Raw genomic sequence first — 24,720 nt, forward strand, 5'->3', positions numbered from 1 at the left:
AACTTAGGGGAATCTCTGGAGATAAGGTTGTTTTCAAAAAATATTCCCATAAAACATGATGTATCAGTAGTCTCATAACCTATAGACAGGAAAGTCTTCGAAGATAAGGATATTCTTGAAGGTCCATAAATCACTAAATGGCTCAGGGTCTGAGTCAAAGCTGGGGTTTCACTGTAAAGGAATGTCAGTATGTCAAGCAGCCTTGTGCATCAGAAGTCCTTCTGACTAGTTGATGTGTTATTCTATTGTCTGATTCCCCTGTGAAAAAGGGAAGCTCTAACATATTTAATTGGTTAGTACAAGAATTACAGAGCCCATGTTCACAAGAGGCTAGTCACACAGGAATGGGGAACCTGTGGCCTCAAGGTCATATGTGGCCCTCTAGGTCCTCAAGTGTGGCCCTTTGACTGAATGAAGTTTGGATTCAGTCAAAGGACCACACTTGAGGACCTAATGGCAACACGAAGCCTTGAGGCTGCAGGCTCTCCAAACCTGTTTGATAGAGGAGGAAAACTAAAAGGAGAAAAGAGAAAAAAGATGAGACAAAATGAAGTGTCAATGAAACATCTAAAAAAAATGTTCCGAAGACAACAGACTAAGGGCAAAGTGGAGATAAGGATAAGTATGACAACTTTTAAACTAATGTGTTGGGTTTCTTATATACTTAAAACAACAATAATGACCACAAGCTGTATGTATCAGAGCTTCAAAGTTTCATACGTAATCTATTTCTGTTCTTTTGGGCATAGGCAACTATTTGTATTTCTAAGCACGTTCCATGTCCATGTTCCAAGCAACAGAAAATTAAAATTACAGTGAGAAAAATAGATTCAGTTGCTCTGTAACTTCAGAATGCCTGATTTAAAATGTCATGAGGCCACCTTCTGGTATATCAGGTTCACTACAGTTTTAGAATAAATTCCCCTCAATGACGCATTTTTATTGTTCAGTTTTTTTTCACTCATATCTGACTCTTCGTGACCCCATTGGGGATTTTCTAGAGAAAGATATTGGACTGATTTGTCATTTCCTTCTCCAGATCATTTTCCAGGTGAGAAAACTGAGGCAAACAGAGTTAAGGAATTGGCCCAGTGCCACACAGATTTTAAGGGTCGGAGGCCAGATTTGAATTTAGGAAGATAAAAAGTCTTCCTGAACTCCAGGCCGGGGACTCTCTGCATTGCGCCACCTAGCTGCCCAACAACATATTTGGGGACTTTCCCCTGTCCCCCTCTGATGCTTCAGATCAACTGAGAAGTAGGTACTCTATGCTTGATAGATTCCTGTAGGATATAGAAAGAATGTCCTTGCCTACTATTTCAGTCTGCTTACTCCTCTTCCTCAAAGACCTTTGAAAATCCTGCTCAACTCTGAAGTTACTCTATGGAGCAGCATGGCATGGGGGAAAAGGTCTAGATTTGGAGTAATAGATTCATATGAACCTAGATTTATATAAATAATGGAACTTGTCAGTCATCTAGTACATTCCCCTCATTTTACAGATAAGGAAACTGAGGCCCATCAAGTCACACAGGTCGTAAGTGGTAGAGCAGGATTCAAACCCAGGTCCTTTGTCTCCAAATACAACATTCTTTCCTTCCCCTGAGTTGCTCTGTGCTTTTTTACTTATTACTTACTTCTCATGGCTAAGTCAGTTCCCTTCTCCGGGTCTATGTTTCCTCATCTGTAGAATGCCATAAACTTAGAACCATGAGGGTAACTGAGACATAGAACACTTATTAGTCCCACCCTTTTATTTTACAGATGAGAGGCTGACTTTCCAAAGATCACATGGCTGTTAAGTGGCAGAGCCTGGATTTGAACCCAGGTGTCTGGACTCCAGATCTAGCACACTTTCCATTGTAGTACACTGCCTCTAATTGCCTTGAATTAGATGATCTCTGAGGGTTTTTTTCAGTTCTCAAGCCTATGACTTCTTCATTTTAAATGAAGCAGAGAAATATTGTTACTTCCTGGTATCAGAAAATATCATGTGTTACCTGATCTCAGACATCATTTATGAAGAAATTTGCACACATTACATTTATCCACTTTCTAAAATTGAACATGACAGAATGATTAAAAACTGTAGTACCTTAGAGTTGGACAGAACTTCAGAGGTGAGTCATGTAGAGATTGTTAAGACCATCAAAGCTTCTACTGAATAGAAATCTCTTCTAGGATATCCCTGGTAAGTGGCCATTAAGGCTTTATTTAAAGATCTCCAGTGACCACTTTTCATGGCAGGCCATTCTACTTTTGAACAATTCTCTCCACCTACTTATAGGGCTGCTCTCTGGAGCTAAGTAAAATGTGTCTAATCCTTTCTCCACAAAAATAGTCCTTCGAGAGCTTCAAGACAACTCTCATATCCCACTTCAGTTTTCTCGTCTCCTAAATGAACATCCTTACTGCTTTTAACAGTTTATTGTATGATGTGACTTCAAGGTCCTTCATCAACCTAGTTACCCTTCTCTGGATATTACCCAGTTTGCCAATGTCATTCCCAGAATGTGATGCATATATGTGATGCAGAATGTGTTACATAATATTCCAAATGTGGTATGACCTGGGCAGAGTACAATGAGACCTCCTGAGTCCTATACACTGTGATTCTGTTAGTACAGGCTTAGATTGTGTCTATGCAACAATAAAACTGCTCTCCTTTAAAAAAAAAATTCATTCATTTAAATTCCATTTTCAGACCATCTTGTCCAATGAGAAGCTTCTTATGGAAAGGTAAAACAGTTAAACAAAACTAACGATACTGTGACCTCATTTGGAATACATGGAACATTCCCCACCTGTAGCACCACCCTGACATCTCTATTTATTTTTTTTAATTAAAAAAGCCTATTTCCTCTCCCTCTCCATCGCATGTAGAAAAAGGAAAAATGTATTCCTCTTAAGAAATATGCATAGTCAAATAAGACACATTTCTTATTCTTATTTCTTATACAAAAATAGCTCTGTCTCATTCTGAACCCCAAATTTATAACCTGCCTATCAGGAGGGAGATAATATGTTTCATTAATGATCCTCTGGAATTATGGATCATCATTGTATTAATCATAGTTCTAACAGTTTATCTTTATAGTTTGATTATATAGCTTGTACCTGTGGTTCTACTCATATCATTCTTTATTAATTTATAAAAGTCTTTGCAACTGTTCATTTTTATAATATTGATGTTATTGTATAAGTCATGTTTATGGCTCTGCTCACTTTGCTTGGCATAAATTCATACAGATTTTTCTAGAGGCAGCTAGGTGATAGAGTGGATAAAGTACTAGACCTGGAGTCAGATACTTAGACCAGCTGTGTGATCTTTGGTAAGTCATTTAACCTGTTTGCCCCACTTTCCTCATCTGTAAAATGAGAATAATAATATTGCCTGCCTCCCAGGGTTGTTGTGAGGATCAAATGATATAATAATTGTAAAGCACTTAGCACCGTGCCTGGGGTATAGTGGGTACTATGTAAATGTTAGCTATGATAAATGCCGTGGGCGGCCAGCATACACAGAGTGCTTCAGTGCCTGGTGAAAAAGAAAGTCATGGGGCAGGTGGGATGCAAGCAAGCAATCCATTTATTTATTATTCTGAGGGTGAGGGTTTATATGGATTTTCTACAGGCAAGCAAGGTTATTCCTATGAGAACATTTTTAGTTACTTCTCATACTTCCTAATCTTAGTTCCTCTGGTGAGACAATCTCAGAGTACACAGGCAGGGTCAGGATGTTCTCATCCTTGCATATCAAGAGTGGGACGGTGAGCCAATTATCGTGGGAATGTTAGTACAGGTCTCAAGTGAAACCTGGACAGTACTTCACATTCTGGACTCCATCAGTACTGGCCCCCTACAGATAAAGATGTCTCTGAAATAATCTGTTTCTTCATTTCTTACAGCTCAGTAATATTCCATCCTATTCACATGCCACAACTTATTCACAACTGAAATCAATTGTAGAGTGCAACTGTAAGAATCAACACAAGGTATTCCTTTGTGTTGATTACAACAAATCTGGCCCAATATGGAGTACTGGAGAGTTATTGCAAAATTGAGCCTTCAGGAGATAAAATGTAAGACAAACTTGTGTTTCAATCCATTTTTACTATGGAACTCTATTATAAGATATCTAGTTCTTGGCCCACTTTTTCCATGTGTTGTGAGTCTGTATTTCCTTTTAGATCAGTGCCTTGGATTCTGTTCCAGGAAAGGTGAGTCTGTCTATAGACTTCTACTTGTCCATATATGTGTGTGTGTGTGTGTGTGTGTGTATGTGTGTGTGTGTGTGTGTGTGTGTGTATGTGTGTGTGTGCATGCCAGGCTGAACTGAGTCAGAAATGGGTTCTGACCTGGTTAGTTTACCTGAAGTTGGCACTTACTGAGGAGAGAGAATTTCAACTTAGTCCATAGGGTCCAGTTCTGGAATATACTCTGAGTGTCTAATTGTATGTCTAGCAATGGAGGGCTTAACCAGGGAAGGGGTCAGCAGAGGTCATGCCATTCCCCCTAAGGCTACTAATAAAGGAAACCCAATGGCCCAATGTTTCTGTATTCAGAAACTTTGAACTTTTGAGAATGTTCTGCTTGACATTTACTGTCTCTTCCCAGTTTTGGCTTTGTATACTACTTTATAACCCACATTTATATAGCTTTATAGCTTATGAAATGCTTTAAATATGTCATACATGTGACCTTCACAACCACCCCACAGGTGACATGCTTTAGGTATTATCATCATCTGCATTTTACCAGCGATTAAAGATACTAAATGACTGAGATGAACTTCTAACTCAGCTCTTGGGATTTCAAATCTCGCACTCTTTTCACAAATCAAAGTGGCTTTTGGAGGGATTTATTTGCCTCCAAAACAAATATAATAAATACAAACAAAACCAAAATCCAGCAATCTGACCCAGCAATTTAAGCATACTATCACTAGGTGGCACTATTGAGATGCAGCCCTAAGATCTAAGGAGGATTATAGAGGGACCTCAGAGAACATTGCCCCCTAATATTGCAGATGAGGAAACTGAGGCCCAGGGAAGTGTAGTGACTTAAATAGAGTTACAAAGCTCACAGTGGTGTGATTTGAACCTCACTTTGCCAAATACAGGGTAAGTGCTTTTTCAACTATATTGTGCAAGAAAAGGTAGGGTATAGGGCATAAATTATAGGATATAGAAGTGTTGAACTCAGCAAAATGATTTGCATCATTGTCCCCCTTTAAAAAATGAAAAATGCATATCAGAATAGTAAAACTTAGGGGGGCGGAGTAGAAAGACATATATATATATAAAACTAGCTCTTCCCACATAGCCCATAAAATACATGTAAAGAAAGACTCTCAACAAATTCTAGAGCAGCAGAAGTGGAGAACAACAGAGTGGAGGAGATTTTCAACCCAGGACGACCTGAAAGGCCACCGGGAAATGTCTGTTGCACCAGACACGGACCAGAGCCCAGCCCAGCCTTGGAGGCATGGCTCTGGGAGGAGGACACAAGCAGGCTTCAGGGCAATAGCAGCGGTTCACAGATCCCTCAGCCTACAGGTGCCAAAGGTCAGTGACAGGGTTTTTTCAGCTGGCTGAGAAGGGAGAAGGGCCTTCCCATAGCTCTGGCCTCAGGCAGCAGCTGCAGAGGCCACATCGGGCAGGCAGCAGCAGTTCCCACAGCAGCCCCTACAGCAACCCACATCCATTGTTGGATCATAAAACCCCTGGGGGCACTGAGCAGCTGATTCTTACCTCAGCCCTGTGTAGAGGCCCTGCAGCAGCTGATCTTTATCTCACACTGAATGGCTGACCTGCCCCTGCAGCTTATCTGAATCTCAGCCCCCAGTGCTGGCTTGGCAGAATTGGAGGAGAGGTGGTGGTGAAGAGGAAACTCTGCCAAGACTCTGGGCACAAAAATCTCTTCTTGCTCCCAGACCAGTGTATACTCTTGATTGTGCCACCTTGAGGAACTAAGTTCTTACAGATCCCCAGAGTATACCCTACTCTTGACAAAGGACCCAAAAGGCAAGTAACTGGTTGGGAAAATACCCCAAAAAGGGAAAAAAAATAAGACTATATAAGGTTACTTTCTTGGTGAACAGATATCTTCTCCCATCCTTTCTGATGAGGAAGAACAATGCTTACCATCAGGGAAAGGCTTCTGTATCCCAAACATCCAAAATAAATATTCAATGGTCTCAGACCATGGAAGAGCTCAAAAAGGATTTTGAAAATCAAGTAAGAGGTGGAGGAAAAACTGGGAAGAGAAATGAGAGAGAAATGCATGAAAAGCAGGTCAACACCTTGCTAAAGGAGACCCCCAAGAAAATGCTGAAGAAAATAACACCTTTAAAAATAGGCTAACTCAATTGGCAAAAGAGGTTCAAAAAGCCATTGAGGAGAAGAATGCTTTAAAAAGTAGAATTAGCCAAATGGAAAAGGAGGTTCAAAAGCTCACTGAAGAAAATAGTTCTTTCAAAATTAGAATGGAACAGATGGAGGCTAATGACTTTATGAGAAACCAAGAAATCACAAAACAAAACCAAAAGAATGAAAAAATGGAAGATAATGTGAAATATCTCATTGGAAAAACCACTGACCTGGAAAATAGATCCAGGAGAGACAATTTAAAAATTATGGGACTACCTGAAAGCCATGATCAGAAAAAGAGCCTAGACATCATCTTTCATGAAATTATCCAGGAAAACTGCCCTGATATTCTAGAACCAGGGGGAAAAATAAATATTGAGAGAATCCACCAATTGCTTCTTGAAAGAGATCCAAAAAGAGAAACTCCTAGGAACATTATAGCCAAATTCCAGAGTTTCCCAGGTCAAGGAGAAAAATATTGCAATCAGCTAGAAGGAAACAATTTGAGTACTGTGGAAATGCAATCATGTTAACACAAGATCTAGCAGCTTCAACATTAAGGAATCGAAGGGCATGGAATATGATATTCCAGAAGTTAAAGGAACTAGGACTAAAACCAAGAATCACCTACCCAGCAAAACTGAGTATAATACTTCAGGGGGAAAATGGTCATTCAATGAAATAGAGAACTTTCAAGCATTCTTGATGAAATGACCAGAGCTGAAAAGAAAATTTGACTTTCAAACATAAGAATCAAGAGAAACATGAAAAGGTAAACAGGAAGGAGAAATCATAAGGGACTTACTAAAGTTGAACTGTTCACATTCCTACATGGAAAGACAATATTTGTAACTCTTGCAACTTTTTTCAGTATCTGGGTAGTTGGTGGGATTACACACATGCACACACACACACACACACACACAACATAGAGAGAGAGAGAGAGAGAGAGAGAGAGAGAGAGAGAGAGAGACAAAGAACACAGGGTGATTTGAATAGGATGGGATCATATCTAAAAAAATGAAATTAAGGGTTGAGAGAAGAATATATTGGGAGGAGAAAGGGAGAAATGGAATGGGACAAATTATCTCTCATAAAAGAGGCAAGTAAAAGACTTTTCTGTGGAGGGAGAAAGGGGGGAGGTGAGAGAAAACATGAAGCTTACTCTCATCACATTTGACTGAAGAAAGGAATAAAATGTACACTCATTTTGGTATGAAAATCTATCTTACAATACAGGAAAGTGGGGGAGAACAGGATAAGCAGGGAGGGGGGGATGATGGAAGGGAGGGCAATGAGAGGAGGGAGAAATTAGAAGTCAACACTCTTGGGGAGGGACAAGGTCAAAAGAAAGAATAGAAGAAATGAGGGGCAGGATAGGATGGATGGAAATATAGTTAGTCTTACACAACATGACTATTATGGAAGTCATTTGCAAAACTACACATATATGGCCTATATTGAATTGCTTGTCTTCCCAATGGGCATGGGTGGGGAGGGAGGAAGGAAGAGAAGTTGGAACTCAAAGTTTTAGGAACAGCTGTTGAGTATTGTTCTTGCATACAACTGGGAAATAAGAAAAACAGGTAATGGGGTATAGAAAGTTATTTTGCCCTACAGCACAAAAGAGAAGATGGGGATAAGGGAAGGGAGGGATGTTAGAAAGGAGAGCACATTGGTGATAGGGGTAATTAGAATGCCTGGAGTTTTGGGGTAGGGGGAGGGGAGAGATGGGGAGAAAATTTGGAACTCAAAATTTTGTGGAAATGAATGTTGAAAACTTAAATAAAAAAAATTAGCAAAACTTAGCTTGAAGCAGTAAATCAGGAAGTTCCTTTAAAGTATGGTTTAAAGTCTCCTTTAAAGTAAAAGTTTTAAATGTCTAGATACAATAAAGATTCTCACTAATCTTCAATGTTTCACCTTGAATCTTAAGTTCTTTTGGGTGATTTGTTCCCGCGCATCTGTGTTTCTAAGGTTGCTTCACTCTCAATGTTTTTCTACATACATACATGAGAGTATGAAGGAATGAAGATGGTAAGCCCCTCATAGATGTGGTCTCAGACATGGACCTAGTTGAGGTAATTCAGGAGTGAATTTCCAATATCAATGTGACTACTATAGGAAGGAAGGGAGATAGGAAGGTGAATGGGAACAGATTTAGTGAAGACTTCTCAGGGATATGGAATCTTCTCTCTGGAGTAAAAAGAGACCTTAAGCCCAGGTTTCGATTCCTCCAGAGTCAGGTGATTTCCATAGAAGGCTATGTAGTGCATTAGGATAAATGATTGGATATGACTCACTAACTCCTCAATACCTAATTTGCATATGCACATGCAGTCTGCAGTCCTCACATAGGTCCACCTGATTTGCATAAGTTCTCAATGCCCAATTTGCTTGAGTTGTCAATGCTTCATTTGCATATATTTTCAGTGCCTAATTTGCATAAAATGACGTGTGTTTTCAGAAATTTGAACCGGGTTCCAAAAGGGATTGGTTAGATTTCGCGCCTAGTGTGTAAGACCTTGCTTCTCAGCCAATGAGAATAATGGTCAGTGGTGGGAGGGGGATTTTCGTGTCAGGATCTATATAAATTTCCATTCTGCTTCTACAAGTTGCCTCCCAACTCCATCTTTACTGGTGAAGGAGAGTTTCTGTTTTTACTTTGAGATGCCTCTGAGCAGTCAATCTGAGTAAGGCAGGGCTTACTCCACACAAAGGGAAGTAAGGAATCAATCATTTATTAAACTCTTCTTCTGCCAAGCACTGGGCTGTGTTTTTAAAAACATTATTAGGTGCCAAAATTATCCTTATTTTATGGTTGAGGATACTAAGGCAAGCAGAAGTTAAATCACTTGCCCAGATTCACACAGTAAGTGTCTGAAGCCAGAAATGAACTCAGTCCTTCCTGAATCCAGGCCCAACATTTTCTTTACTGTATCACTTAGCTGCCTCTGGTTAATTCTCTGATTTCTTCCCATTATTCATTGTTAGGAACAGACTAAGAGGGTCCCTCCATAGTAGTCTGTCTTGCAAGAATGCTCAGATTATGAGTCTTCCCTAGATCTAGATTTTAATGGTTTGGTTCCAAGGGGGATATATCAGTACCAATCATACTTTTCATTGCATGCATTTCTGATCCAAAAGTTCTGTATATTCTCTGTAGTATCAGTCATGCTAGATTCAGTGCCATAAATATCATGTAGAAAGAACAGAATTATTTATATCCTGAAGTAGATTCTAGTGATCTAAATTACAGAATTACAGAAACTTGGTTTTGTAGGTTCATTGTAATTCTGAGCTTCTATAATTCTGTGATTTAGATCATGAGTATTAGGGCATCCCAAAGGGGCATCCCCTGAATAACTAGCATCATGAGTGGAATGTCTAATTATAATGTGCTCCTCTCCCACTTACCTCTGCCACTTCCTTTTGTGCATGTTCAAAGGTCAATTCTCAGTAATCATCCTCTGACCTCTCCAGAACTTGATATTCTTGACCAACCTATATTTGTAGTAACATCAATCAATCAACAATCAGTTTTTGAGTACCTGACATGTACCAGCCATTGAACTAGTTGTTGGGGCTACAAAAACAAAACTTACCCATGTATAAAAAAGAAAATGATTATCCAAGATTGTGACTCAGAAACTCCTGTTAAATAAAACCACTAGTTGGCATTCATGAACTCTATTCTGTCACTGCCTTTGGAGTTCATCTGAATTCTGAATAATATATTCTTAGCATGGTTTCTACTAAATGTGAGGGGTGGAAATATACTACCCAATGGACATGTGAAGAATCAGACTTTCTCTGTGTATGAAGTCATGAGAAACACAAATTAATCAATCTCAAAATGAAATAGCTCAATGGTAAAAAAAATTTTTTTCTTAGGAGTCTGAGAAAAGGAAAGGCTTGCTTTCATTACCCTAATAAAGATACTGATTAAAATTTTGATGGATCTCGGTCAATACCTAGGCCAGAACAAAGATACAGATTGGAATTTGAAAATTGAATTCCAGATATTTCCTTAATTTTCATATTAGACAATAATTAGAAAACTAAGAGAAGCACTTGACTTATCAGTTATGTCATCATGCCCTAGGAAACTCATCATTGGGAAGTTTCATCAACTGAAGCAGCCTTGGCACTTACCTTTACCTTACGGCCTCTGGAGGTCAGAGAGTTGAGCTCCCAAACCTCCATTTAAGGAGGGAATCCCAGGACAATCAACTCCTCATTTCCCAGCTGTACTGCTTTAGCATTCCTATGGGCTTCTTCATAATGCTCCGTTGACTGGTATTTTCTTCCTCCACCTACCCTTTCAGCGTTTTTTGTGCATTGTTTTACCCCGCTAGATTGTAAGCTATTTGAGTCTTTCTTTTTATTTGTTATTTACATACCTCTTGCTTAGGATAGTATCTGACATTTAGTAGATGCTTAATAATTGTTTATTAATTGACTGAATCATAAGCATGGAGAGTATATACAGCATTTTATTTACAAAACTTCAAATTGCATGTAATGCAGACTTTTTACACAATGGTATAAAAGTAACATATTTTATTTCAACACTGTGAGAAATTCTAGAAGAATTTCATTTTAATAACTCATTCACTTTTAACTGTTATTACTCAGTTACAGCTCACACAACTTCTTTACTGTTTTAACCTATTTTGCTAAGTAAAAATTAGATTCCTCTCTCTACCTTAAAGATAAGTATATGAAATTCTAACCCATCAAGAATAGAGCCTCCAAACTAAGAAAATTACTTGGCTACCATCTCTGTCTTTAGAGGAAGACCACCATTATTGGAGTATAAAGAGGACATGATTTTCAATGCAAAATCTGTAGCATCAAGAGGACTTCTGTTTACACTTGTGTTATTTTCCAAGAACTGAGCTAATTGCTTGGGACTTCCTGCTACTTCTATTTGTGCCCATGACTGTCTACTAGTGATATGGGATTAGATTCCCCAGGCCTTTTAAACAGAGCACTAAGTAGGAAGTCTGGACCCAGAGGAAAGTTCAACTGATTTAAGGTATGACCACAGCAGCTAGCATACACAACACTCCCTAGCACTACCCTTACTTCTCTATTTCTGGGAAAAAAATAATTATATATGTACATATATATGCCATTACATGTAATAAAAATCCTTAATATATGTATTAAAAAAATTTAGTTCCAAATTCTCTCCCTCCTTACCTTCTCTCTCCCTCCTTGAGAAGGCAAAGAATTTGATATAGATTATACATTTGTGGTCATATAAAATAAATTTCCATATTAGGCATGTTGTGAAAGAAAATACAGACCAAAAATCAAACCAAAAAAATAAATAAATAAAGCCAAAAATGTATACTTTCATCTGCACTTAGACTTTGTCATTTCTTTCTCTGGATGTGGATAGCAACTTCTTTATTTAAAAAAAAAATAGCAGAAATATATTTTCTCTCCCCTCTATTTCAATATTCCATTGAAAAGAAAACAAAAACAAATTTCTTATAACAAATATGCATTGTCAAGCAAAATAAATTCCCTTCTTGGTTGTATATAAAAATAGATGTATCTCCTTCTGTGTCCTAAATCTCTCACCTCTCTGTCAAGACATGGATAGAATACTTTATCACTGATCTTTTAGAATCATGGATAGTTATCGTGTTGACTGTAATTTCATAGCTTTCCAAGTTGTCTTTATAATGTTCTTCTTGCATAACTTGTTCTCTTGGTTATGCTGATTTCATTCTTCATCAGTTTATAAAAGTCTTCAAAAATATTTATTTTTTACAATATTAATGTTATAGTATAAATTTCTCTTCTAGTCCTGCTTACTTCATTCTGCATTACTTCATATGAGTCATTCCATGTCTCTTTGAAATCGTTTATTCCCTCATTTCTTATAGAATAATAATCTATCATATTCAAATACCAGAATTTTTTCAGCAATTCTCCAACTGATGGACATCCTCTTAGTTTCCAGGTTTTCGCCACCACAAAAAGAGATGATACAAATATTTTTGCACTTATGGGACTTTTTCCTTTTTCTTTGATTTCCTCTGGGTATAGGCCTAACAGTGGGATGAATAGCTGAGTCAAAGGGCAAGCAATTGTATACTATGCCGTATGCGTATCTATTTCTTACACTTTTTTCCCCAAGTAAATTGAAATGTTCCTTAGCCTCTTTGTTTAGTTGAGGAAGAGATGATAAAAAGACAAATAGGGATTCTGAGTGATATTCTTCTTTAGGGTAAGAATGAGTCCATTCTTTTTGTGAGAGGAAGGCATGAGACTTCCATGTTTTAGGTTGCATGAACTTCTCTACAACTAGCAGGTCCAGGCTGAATGGTCATTTCTCTTGGGATTACGGATAGGGCATGGAACCTGTACTCAGGAAGACTTGGATTTGGAGCATATCTAAGATATTTATTAGCTGTGTGACATTAGTAAGTCACTTAACTGCTCTGTGACACAATTCCCTCATCTGTCAAATGATGAGGTTGGACTTGATGCCCTCTGAGGTCACTTACAACTCTAAATCTATAGTTCCATCCTCATTCTATGATCATGCTCCTTGGAAGGTAGTGTGAAAACCTTTGTTCTGAAGACTCTTGAAGATAAGGATTGGCACATCCTCTCCCTGTCTCCCTTCCTTACTATACCAAAGTAATGGGTTAAGTCACCTTGCTTTGTAAGCCACTGCTGGATTTATCCTAGTTTGCAAGCTGCTGTGAATATCCTTAATGGCCTGCTTAGGGGGCATTTTTATGTACAAAAGAAAAGTGTGTGTGTGTGTGAGAGCTCCAGTGCATATGTTAGAGATGGTATCAAAAGGACAGACAATGCAGGAAAACAGCTTTACATCTTAAAAGACCTTACAGTGGAAAAATTCCATGTCTTCTGATGCTTGGTAAAAATCACCCACATCTTAATAGCCTTGAGAAATGTCACTGAAAGAAATGGCTACAGGAAGTAATATTAATCTCTCAGCTGTGCTGTATCTTCTATGTCTGTACACTGACTTTCAGAGGACACTTTTCATGAAAAAAAAGGAAAAGAGGTAGAGAGACAGACAGGAGAGAGAGAGAGAGAGAGAGAGAGAGAGAGAGAGAGAGAGAGAGAGAGAGAGACAGAGACAGAGGGAGAGGGAGAGGGAGAGGGAGAGGGAGAGGGAGAGGGAGAGGGAGAGGGAGAGAGAGAGAGAGAGAGAGAGAGAGAGGAGAGAGAGAGGAAAGAGAAGAGGTGGGAGGGAAGGAGGAGAGGACACAATGACCTTTCTGCAAGTCAGTGATAATCCAGGCTTTATTTCTGTGTTAAATGTAAATGTTTTTTTTCCATAGGGAGCATCTACAACAAATTGCCCTTGCTGCTGTTTTAAAACAGAGGAGGAAGAAGGAATGATTAAGGAAGGAAACAGTAGCTTTTATTCCTTTTATAGAGATAAACACCTCACTAAGAATTCTAAAGAGTAAAGATGGATCATTAGCTAAAAGATTCTTTCTCAGACCACAGAACTCACAGGAAATGCTAACCATTTGATGAATGTCTAACATCTGTTCCTCCCCATCTTTTGGGAGAGAGGGAGAAAAATGTCACCAGCACCCTGGAAAACCAATAGCAAACCTCTCTGCCATATTTTCCTTCATTACCTGTGCAATCTTTGATGTATAATATTCTGGTTTAGATGCAAAGTAAAAGAATGGTGAGAGAAGGGTTAATTTCTTCAGGCTAGTTTGCCTCAATCCTTTGACCTGTTCCATAATAGGTCAAAACAAGTTGATGGAATGAATAGAAGGTCTCTGGATTTAAAAATGGAATGAGTGAAATGTAATGGACTAGATTTGGGTAAGACTGGTTATTTGCTAACCAACAGTTTAGTAATTAAATGTTTTGAGGCACCAAGAAGGACAAGTAGAAAGCTATTCTTTGCTTGGGAACATTGAGGACAGTATAATTCTAAAGCCCAGAACAGTCTTTATTCTGCCTGTCTGCCTGCTATGCACTTTCTCAAATACTTCAAATACTGGTGGATGGATAAAGTATAAGAAAAGTATAAGAAAAAGTATAAGAAAAAAAGTATAAGAAAAAGTATAAGAAAAAGAAAGGAGGGAAGAAAGAAAGAAAGAAGAAAGAAACAAAGAAAGAAAGGAAGGAAGGAAAATCAAAAGAAAGAAACAAAAAAGGAAGGAGAAAAGAAAGAAAAAATGAAGAGTGCATGAAGGAGGAAAGGGGAAAAAAAGTTGTTTTGTGATTTTTGCCCTTTGTGAATCAGATGCCAATTTTGGGGGTGAAAATAACCACTTGGAATGCTGTTGCTGAAGCCATCCTCACCTCTTCATTATTCTGCCTCGTTGCTAGGTATTTTTACTTTTTTTCTTTTTCAGTTTTTGTAGTAAACCAGCAAAAATTCAAACATGATTATTGTGTGAGTAAATAGCTCAGAATTCTGGCAGAAAAAAAAATGTGAGGGTCGATCTGGGTGTGCCATATGCTTATAGCCATTGCTGTCATATTAATCACAGTTAAAATGAAAAACACCAACATTTTTCAGCTGCAGTAGGAAGTTGAAAGGATATATCCTTTAAATTATATGCCATATTAAGCCAATAAAAATCTCTGAAGATGACAATGTTTTGGAATGAGTACTGTTGATCCTAGAGACATTTCCAAGCATCCTGTTTCAATTTGAGGCATATGCAGATGGCACGCTTAGCAACTGTATAAAGAGGTGATTCACATCTGACATCTATTTTTGCAGTGGTGTAAGTCTGACAGATGGGCCAGAGTAATGTAAAACACCAACTCTCTTATCTTCTCAACAGGATAGAGGCCAGGTACTGCTATTCAGCAAAGTCCCAAGAGGAAAGATTAGAGAGTTTCCATCTCATGACACGGCAGATCACCTGCAACTGGTTCTCCAATGCAAGTGTACTTGATTGGCGGTGGTGGAGGCTTAAATGGTGGTGGTCTCTCCATTCTACAGAAAAGAAAAAAGTTTCATTTTTTAAATCCTGACTGCATGATGGGTGGGTGAGAAGGTTAAAGTACATTTTTTTATCAAATGGAGAGGCAAAGAAATGAAAGACAAAAAGAAAGGTCCCATATATACCAAAATATTTAGAGAAACATTTGTGTGTGTGTGAGTGTGATAGTAAAAGACTGGAAACAAAATTGGGTATCCATTTATTGGAGATAGTTGAACAATTTGGAACATATAAATATGAAGGAAAGTTATTGTGCCGAAAAAAGACTATAAACATGAGGAACGTAGAGAAACATGGATTTGTAGAATAAAATAAGCACAGGAGAAGAATAATATATACAACAATTATAAACATGCAAAATTTTAAAACATATACATACACAGAAACTGGCAACTAAATTCAGGATAATTCTACTGACCAACATTGAATCTAGAGAACAAATGACTGTGAAGACCACATTTGGTAGATGCAGACTGACATACTTTGTAGAATTGTTATTTTTTTCCCTTGACTGTTACTCTTTGCTACAAGGGAGGATTTTGAGAGTGGATGGAAGAGTATGTACGGGGAAATGATTATGTCATAAAAACAAAGATATTAATAAAGTTTATTCTTTTAATTTTAAAAAAATTAAAGCTACAGCTTGGCTCTATATGGGTTATATTCTAATAGAACAGACACTTTGTAATATGGAATATTGCAAAATCCCTGTACATGGTTGAGGTTGCCTTGGCACAAGTTGTGAGAGGAGAAGGTTAAGGAGCTGTGAAGCAAAAGAATTTGGGGGGGTTAAGGATCAGATTTTTGAAGTTATTGTGGCAGTTGGGTGACAATGGCAGAGACAATGGTCTGAGAGTAGCAGTGGGGAGCAAGGAGGATGCCAACTCCTCTTCCTGACTCTAGGAATCAAGGGATATTAGAGAAGAAGCAATCAGTCTTGGAGAGGTAACTAGCAGATATAGTATCTACAGAAAAAAAAGTCTAGGTTCTCATGAAGATCAGAAGAGAGGGAATAAGAGAGGAAGAGGTCTAAAATGAAAGGGAGTTTAATCATCAGGACTATCATTATAATAATAACAATAATTATTAAACTATTTAGAGGGAATAATGCAAAAGGAGAATGAATGAGAAGAAGGACTAGGGAGGACTAGAGCTAGTTCACTGCTGGAGAGGGTAGCTACTTATCATGAGTGTCCCTGGTCAAGTTAGCACAGGCATCAGCTCTTCTGGTTAGAAAGACCTCAGGGAAGGGACATAATGGACTCTGGATACTAGTGGGGCAGGAGTTTGAATAATGAGATAGTCAGTTGATTGGGCGCTCAGTATTCCACCTGGAATAACAAAGCATCTTCTTTCCCCATGTTGGTGCCTGGGGCAAAGTCCCCAATTATTCCATGCTAATTTTGGCTATGGAGTCAAGAGACTTAAACTTTATTCTTGGTGACCTTGGGGAAGTCACTTAACCCCCATGGGCTTTGATTCCCTTATCTATCAAATGGGAGTCCAGGGGAATTAAGAGTTTCAGACTCCAACTCCTAACTTTATTATAGTACTTCTTTCATGAATACATAGTTTCATTTATTTGAGTACTCTTACTACTATACATCAAATACACTAAATGACATAGTTATTGTGGCCATAAAACATCTGGTTGTCATATGTCTAGGCGACACACCTCTTTGAATTTAGGTAGGTATAACCTCCAATGGCAGGTATACACTTAGTCTGAAATTAGGCCAATACTTACAGCCTTTCCAACTTAGAAGCGGCTTCCAGAGCTTATATTTAGCAAGTATAGTTTTTGAAAACCTATGATTGGTTATATAAGTTAAACATGATTAAAGGTTAATCGAGGAGGTAGAGTATCACTATACATGAAGAAGATATAACAAATGAAAAAATCCCATGAGTCAGAATGGGGAAGCATAATAAAGAGGCAAGGGTCACTTAAGGGATAATCTTGGAAAAAGAGTGGTAAGAACATATTATAGACTTCCTGTCTAGGAGGAAGAAATAGATGATAAATTCAGGCAACAAATCTATCATGGAGGAACAATATAACAACAAAAATTATGAGGGATTCCATGATATACACACATATTTGAACTCTCTTTCTGCTAGAACAGGACAATTGATATATTCTTAATTTTCCGTAATAATTATTTTATTCTTCAAAAACTGTAGGAAACAATAAAGAATACTGATATTCTACATGGTACTGACAAAGACGGAATTTGTTGTCAAAGCAGAAATGAAACAAATCTTGGGAAGAAATGATCATTTCATCTTAGATTTTGTGATAGAAAATTAGTACACCTTAAGCTTTTAAAAGAAAAATTTTCAAAGACTTAAAAAAGAAAATATTTAGTATCTCATGGACTGCAATCACATGAAGGAAGTCAGACCAAAATAATGGATGTGCATAAGAATAAAATGCTGACAAGACAAGCATAAAATATTTAGATAAAGAAGAAAAGGGGAAATTGTCTAAAGAAGACAAATGTGGATACACAGAAAATACATTGATGAACTTTTTTTTCTTTTTGGAGAAAAGAGGAAGATGAAAATGACTGGAGATGAACAGAAGGGCAAATTATTGAGAAATACACAAGAAGAGTAGAGTTGGTTGTTATCCTTTGTGCTCAAAGAAGACCAAAATGACGTATCTATGTTGGGGTCCAGGGACAGTGTTTCCAACTATGTCTGATAAGACTAATATGAGTTTAGAAGGTCTTACCACAGGTCAGGTACAAATAGTCCACATGATGTGAGTACACCATACCAGGCCGTCTTGTGCCAGTGTCTCCCATGTCTCACAACTGATTTTCAAGTTCTTTAGAGAGACTTTAAGAGTGTCCTTGTAGCACTTCTTCTGACCACCATGTGAGTGCTTTGTTGTGTGTGAGTTCTCTGAATAATAGTTGCTTAAGGAAATGGATATTTGGCATTCAACAACATGACCAGACCATCAGACTTGAACTTTGTGCAGTAGAATTTGAATGCATGGCAGTTCAGCTCAAGAAAGGACATCAGCGTCCAATATCTTATCTTGCCAAATGATCATCAGAGTCTTTCTAAGACAATTCAAATGGAAGCAATTTAGTTTCTTTGCATGCCACTGGTGGACTGCCCAGGTTTCACAGACATACAACAATATGGTCAGCACAAAGGCTCTGTAGACCTTAAGTCTGGTAGGCAGCCTAATACCTCTTCTCTTCCATATTTTTCTTTGGAGCCTCCCACACACTGAGCTAGCTCTGGCAATGCATGTATCAACTTCATCAACTATGTGTACATCCCTGGAAAGTGTATTGCCAAAAGAAGTGAACTTATCCATTCAAAATTTCTCCATTTGTAATAACTGATGGTTCCACATATGAATGCTACAGTGCTAGCTAATGGAAAACCTCTTTGTTCTTGGTGTTAACTGAGATGTCAAAATTAGTACAAGTGGAAGAGAATCAATCTGTGCTCCATTGCATCTTAGACTCAGAGACTGCATTGAATCTACAATTATATATGAAGAAAAAGTCACAAAGCCGCTCTTCTTCTATTTTATCCTTGACTTATAGCTTTTTCAAGTTAAATAACATGCCATCAATGCAGTAACTGGCCTTGATGTCATTTTTATCTCATTGAAGGCATCAGAGAACATTATGCTAAAAAGCATGGGAGCAAACATGCAGCCCTGCTTCACTCCTTGGGTGAGTGGGAACTGGTGGAAGGGTTTCATCATGAGAATGGCATGACAATACTGATGAACTTCTCCAAGCAACCAAATTCTGCCATGATCTTCCACAAGCCCTCATGACTGACAGTATCAGAGGCCTTTGTCAGACTGGCTAATGTTGTATACAGATCTCTGTTCTGTTCCTGACATTTCTCCCAGAGTTATTGGATAGCAAACACCATATCAACTACTTCTTGGCCCTTTCTGAAGCCACATTGGCTCTCAGGTAGATGTCCATCTTCCAAGTGAAGAATCAGCCTATTAATAAGGATTCTGGCAAGAATCTTTCTCACAATGAATAAGTGAGAGACCCTTCTTTGATTATACAGGACAACTTAGTATTAGTATTATAGCATGATAAAATTAATATCAGAAATATTAAAACTTTGGACAAGCTGAAGCTGGCAACAAATGCCAAGGAAACATGATTTGTTATTATTATTATTATAGATAGGATAAGGTTAAGAGAAAGATAAATTATGCTGATAACAGATGTTGAAGAAAAGGCAGAATTATTTGATTATCATTTTGCCTATTGACTCATGACCAAAGAGGATGGTCTTTAGATTGGAAATAATAGGACAAAAGTGTTAATAGGGAGTATAAACCCAGAATATGTGAATGAACGGAAACAACTCCATTAAACCATATTGAATCTAAGATGAGAAAAATAATATATCACTAACTCATATATAGTTAATTTTTTGAGGTAAATAATCTCCTAACATCTAAATTGAACCTCAGATCTTCCTCACAATCTGATATATCCCCTTCCTCCAGGGCCTTAGTTTTATAATGTTTGTTACTCAGACAATCCAGGTAGAGAAGACTAAAAAAATACAAATAAACTCATTGGTTGATAGACCTTGCTCATGACCCTCTAGGAGGGGCTACGCAAAATACAAAATCCCATTGGGTGTCAAATAGGCTACTGAGAAGACCTTAACAGACCTATCTTCACCTTTCAGTAGGTCCTACCAATCTGAAGAGCACATCCATGGGTTGAGCTAATAAACAGATGTCAAAATATCCACATGGGCCAATGGGCTAATAGAAAAGCAGGCTGCAGGGCAGCAACCAGGGTCACCCATTGACCATGGTCATCTCCTCATGTTGGGCAATAGAAGGATGACAAGGGATGGAGAGGCAACAAAAATCGCTGGGGGCGGGGTGTTCCATGTAATTGAGTCACCTCTGCCATACTGGGCTTGGTTATCACAATAAGGAAAAACAACAGCAGAGTTTCTCTAGTTAGTTTCCTACAATTAAGCAAGTGAACTTAAAACTATAGTTCATAGCTCTGAGGCCTATCAGAACTTATAATTCCTATTCCTATGGAATCATATTAAACTAATTAATACTGATTGGAATAAAATAAAGGACCAATAAAATAGGGGTCCAATTAATCATCCATAACACCCCAGATCACTAATCCCAGATGTATTACCTCCAGGATACTGATGGAACTTGCAAATGTGATTTCTGAAGAATATATTAATAATCTTTGAAAAATTATGAAGAATGTGAGGAGTTCTATAATCTTGACAGGGTTACTCAACTGGATATCCTTGACAAGACAGAAGGATGTTGATGACCTGAGTTTATATTTAGGTAGGTTTGGAAATGATCGAATGTTCAGACCCAAAGAGAAGTGATAAATATCAATTGGAATGATGACTGTAAGAGAATGCTCTATATACTAAGTCCTTGTCTTTGGTTCTGTTCAGGATTCATATCAGTGCCTGGCATGAAGACATTGATGGCAAGCTTATCAAATTTATACGGTTAGATCCCAATCAGTACAATTTATGAAACTGGAGAAATGATCACATCATTCAAATTTACACTTGAAATTTTCATCACTTTGAAACCTATTACCATAATTTACATAGTTATAACCTCACATAATGTGAGTCTGAATATATGCTACCACTTTATGTCATTATCAACAGGAATTGAACCTATCTGCATATGACATTATAATAGCTAGAATTTATAGAGCACTTTATTGTTTGCAAAACACTTTACATATTTGATATCTCATTTGATCCTCACAAAAACCCCATGAGGCACGTGATTTCACAAATGAGAAAACTGAGGCTGAGTGAATTGTGTAGGGCTACACAGCTAGTACGTCTGAAGTAGGATTCCACTTCAGATCTGTCTGACTCCAAGTCTAGTTTTCTAACTGCCATGCCAACTAGAAGGAGTAATTAACAAGTTACATGACAAAATCTGGATCTTAAAAAATTTCAGGAGGCAATTACAATAGACCAAAATACAACATGATGCAATTTGATAGGGATAAAAGTAAAGGCACACACTTAGATTAAAGTAAAAATAAACTGGACAATACAGGATAGAAAAAGCATGACCCATTAATATGAAAAATAAGATCTATGACTTTGGATGGACTGCAAATCTAAAACAATTCAACAATGGAAGTCAGAAAAGTTCATGTGGTCTTTCTTAGGCTTTGGTAATATAAGCCTAAGTCCAGAATGAGGGCTGCAGATGTTAAACTATCATTTGCTCTGGTTGGACAAAATCTCTGCAGTATTATACTTTGTTCTAAGCAACAAATTTTAGAAAGGGCATCGACAAACTACAGCATGTCTAGAGTATGGTGAGCAGGGTTATTGTGGAATTGAATGTCATGGCATAAAAAGATCCACAGAGAAAATAAGGTTTTTTATCATGAAAAAGGAAAGACATAGCCAGCACATGAGAATTATCTTCAAATATTTGAACCATGGTAATTGTTTGAAGAATTACTATTGGTTTGCTTGATCCTAGAAGAAAGGAATAGGAACAATGGGTGGGATTTACAGTTAGATTTTCTCTCAAAATATTGAAAACTTCTAACAAATAGTTCTGTCCCAAGGTGCAATTGGCTGCCATTAGAGTAATGTCCCCTCTGGCAATTTTCAAGAAGACCAGTTATAAGGACTTCTGTAGAAGTCATTGCTGTTCAAGCATGGCTTGGACTAGGTAACCTAAGAGTCATCTGACCAAACTTCTGTACCTCTATGATCCTCTAAGACATCAGCCTGAAACCACTCCCTCAACATAATGTAGCATCAGAGTAGTAACACAGGGATAGAGGACATTGCATGCTGTAGAGGACAATCTTGAAAACCACTTTCACAAATTACACTCTCACTTGATTCTCACAACATCGTGAGGGAGGCAATGGTTATCTTCTCTATTTTGTAAGTTAGGGAACTGAGGCTCAGAAAATTTCAATGATTTCCTCAAGGTCATTCAGTTATGGCAAGAGGAGGCATAAAACCTAGGTTTTTGGATTATGCTAGCTTTACAAGTGTGTAAAAAGTCCTTTGAGATCTTACGAGCAAAGGACTGCCATCTACTCTCATAGCAACATGTGATATGGAAGAACTTTGATATGCATTAACTAATTCGAACTAAGTGTGGGTTATTTTTCAAACTAATATGAACTTTTTACTTGGAAAAGTAGAATTATATTAGGGAGTACTATTGTCAACGAGCTGCTGTCACTGATGATGATGACAGTGATAGCTGACATGAACACTGATAAATATAACTAGAAATTCTGATACCTGAAGAAAAGTCAGTTGAGTTGGGGGTGTGGGGAAGCCTCTAAGTCAAGAGTTCTTAACTTGATCTATTTCATGGACCTCTTCTGCAGTCTGGTGAAAGTTGTGGTCTCCTCAGAATAAAGTTTTTAAGTAACTGAAGGAAATGTTAAATTTTATTTAGAGGTAAGTAGAAATAATAATGTATTTTTTCCCATACAATTTCACAGGCCCCCTGGTATCTTTCCACTGAGAGAATATAGGCTAAGGACCTGTGGTCTAAAGCATAAGTGTCAAACATACAGCCTGAGGCTATATGCAGCCTAGGACACTGCCAAAATTAAATTAAAAAGTAATTGGGAAATATTTAACAAAATAAATAAAAATGCGATATAACCTAAGTAATGTTATAAGTATTGTAAGTACTGCTATAAGTATTATGTTATAAATTAGAAGTATGTTATTGTTATAAGTATGTATGTTAGAAGTATTATAAGCATTATAAGTAATGTTAACATGTGGTTTTCTTGTCAGTAAGATTCTTATATGCAGTTTAATGGCCCCTTTTGTTTGTTTGACTGTACTAAGGTATGACATTTCCTTGTGTGGTTGAGGTGGATTACTAGACTAGAAATAGAGACTGAGATCTGAACAGTTTGAAGAACTAGAATGTCTAGGATTTTGAAGTGGATTGGGATGGGGAGGAAGACTGGGAGCCAGACATTGAGTTTACTGGAGAGGAGACAGTGTCCTAGAATTCCATAGATGATAATTACAAAAGTCCAGAATTTAAGGGAGAAGTGGTTGCTGACTGATATTGGCAGAAAAAAAGGGCTGAATATGAAGATGAAGAGCAGGGAGTGTGTCAGTTTCTGGTCTTGTGTATAAGCTGGTGTTAGAGTAGGAACAGTTAGTCTCAGAGAGGGTGCCAAGAGGCAAGATTTCTTCAGGAGAAAGCTAGATTTTAATGAGGAAGGTGGAAAGAATATGAGTGGAAAAGTCTATGATGAAGGGGATTTTGTTAACTAAAGAAGATGGATCCTAGGGAGATGAGGGAGAGTGGAACTGCATAGGATGAGGGCTAAGTTTATTAAAGGGATAGGGGCTTTCAGCTTCATTTGCCTTCACTGACCTCTTCTTTGACCCCGCTTGACCCCAAATAAATGTTATTTGTCACAAGAGGCTTCAGGTAAGGGAAGTAATGACTATGAGAGCCTGTAAGGAGTGAGTGCCTGGGGACCAGGCAAGGGAAGGACACTCTATGAAAGAAATACTCTTCATCCTCTCCCATGTTAGTTAGTACCTGGGAAAGAGCCCCAACTACACTGTGCTAGTTGTGCCTCTGTCCATTTTCCACTGGACAGTAGGTGGCACCATAGTGCACAGACTGCCAGGCCTGGAGTCAGGATGATTCCTCTTCCTGAGTTCAAATATAGCCTCACTTACTAGGTCTGTGACCCTAGGCAAGTAACTTAATCCTTTTTGCCTCAGTTTCCTCATCTGTAAAATGAACTGGAGAAGGAAATGGCAAACTACTCTAGTATCTTCGCCAAGAAAACCCTAAATGAAATCCAATACAGACTTCATTCTCTCCCCTTCCACCACCTTCCTCTTTTTCTCCCTCTTTTCATACTCTTGTGTTGGTTCTAATAAATGTTTGCTTTTAAAAAAAAAAACAGAAAAGAAAATCCAAAATGGGATCACGAAAAGTAGACATGACTCAACAACAACAAACAACATATAATACTATTACTTTATAGAAATTATTACTTGACACCATCCCCACAACAACCCTTTCAGATGTGAAAGGCAGTTTTTATTATTCTCAGTTGATAAATGATAAAACTGAAGAGCAGGAAGTTTGCTAGATGTTAGACCTAGAGATGCAAAGGACATCAATCTGAGGTCACCCAGCCCAATACTTTCATTTTACAGATGAAGAAGCTGAGTCCCACAGAGATTAAGTGACATGCTCACATGGGAAGCAAGGGTTAGAGACTGGATGCTGAGCTTCAGAGTTCTGAATCCAAAGACAGCGTCCCTCAGTCTGGATCTCTAATAAGTGACAAAGATAGGGTTGG

General features: G+C 37.9%; 1 protein-coding gene across 1 annotated transcript in view; it reads right to left on the reverse strand.

Annotated features, from left to right (window-relative positions):
• Positions 1 to 10,847: 10,847 nt before the first annotated feature.
• The window catches only part of CD96 (CD96 molecule), a 118,193-nt gene continuing 104,320 nt past the window's right edge, over positions 10,848 to 24,720 (reverse strand). Inside the window, exon 15 of the mRNA XM_072614042.1 lies at positions 10,848 to 15,345. Within this exon, the coding sequence (XP_072470143.1) occupies positions 15,237 to 15,345 (109 nt within the window). The 3' untranslated portion in view covers positions 10,848 to 15,236. The remainder of the gene's footprint in view (positions 15,346 to 24,720) is intronic.

Source organism: Notamacropus eugenii, chromosome 5 (assembly GCF_028372415.1).
Source record: "Notamacropus eugenii isolate mMacEug1 chromosome 5, mMacEug1.pri_v2, whole genome shotgun sequence".
Lineage (NCBI taxonomy): Eukaryota > Metazoa > Chordata > Mammalia > Diprotodontia > Macropodidae > Notamacropus > Notamacropus eugenii.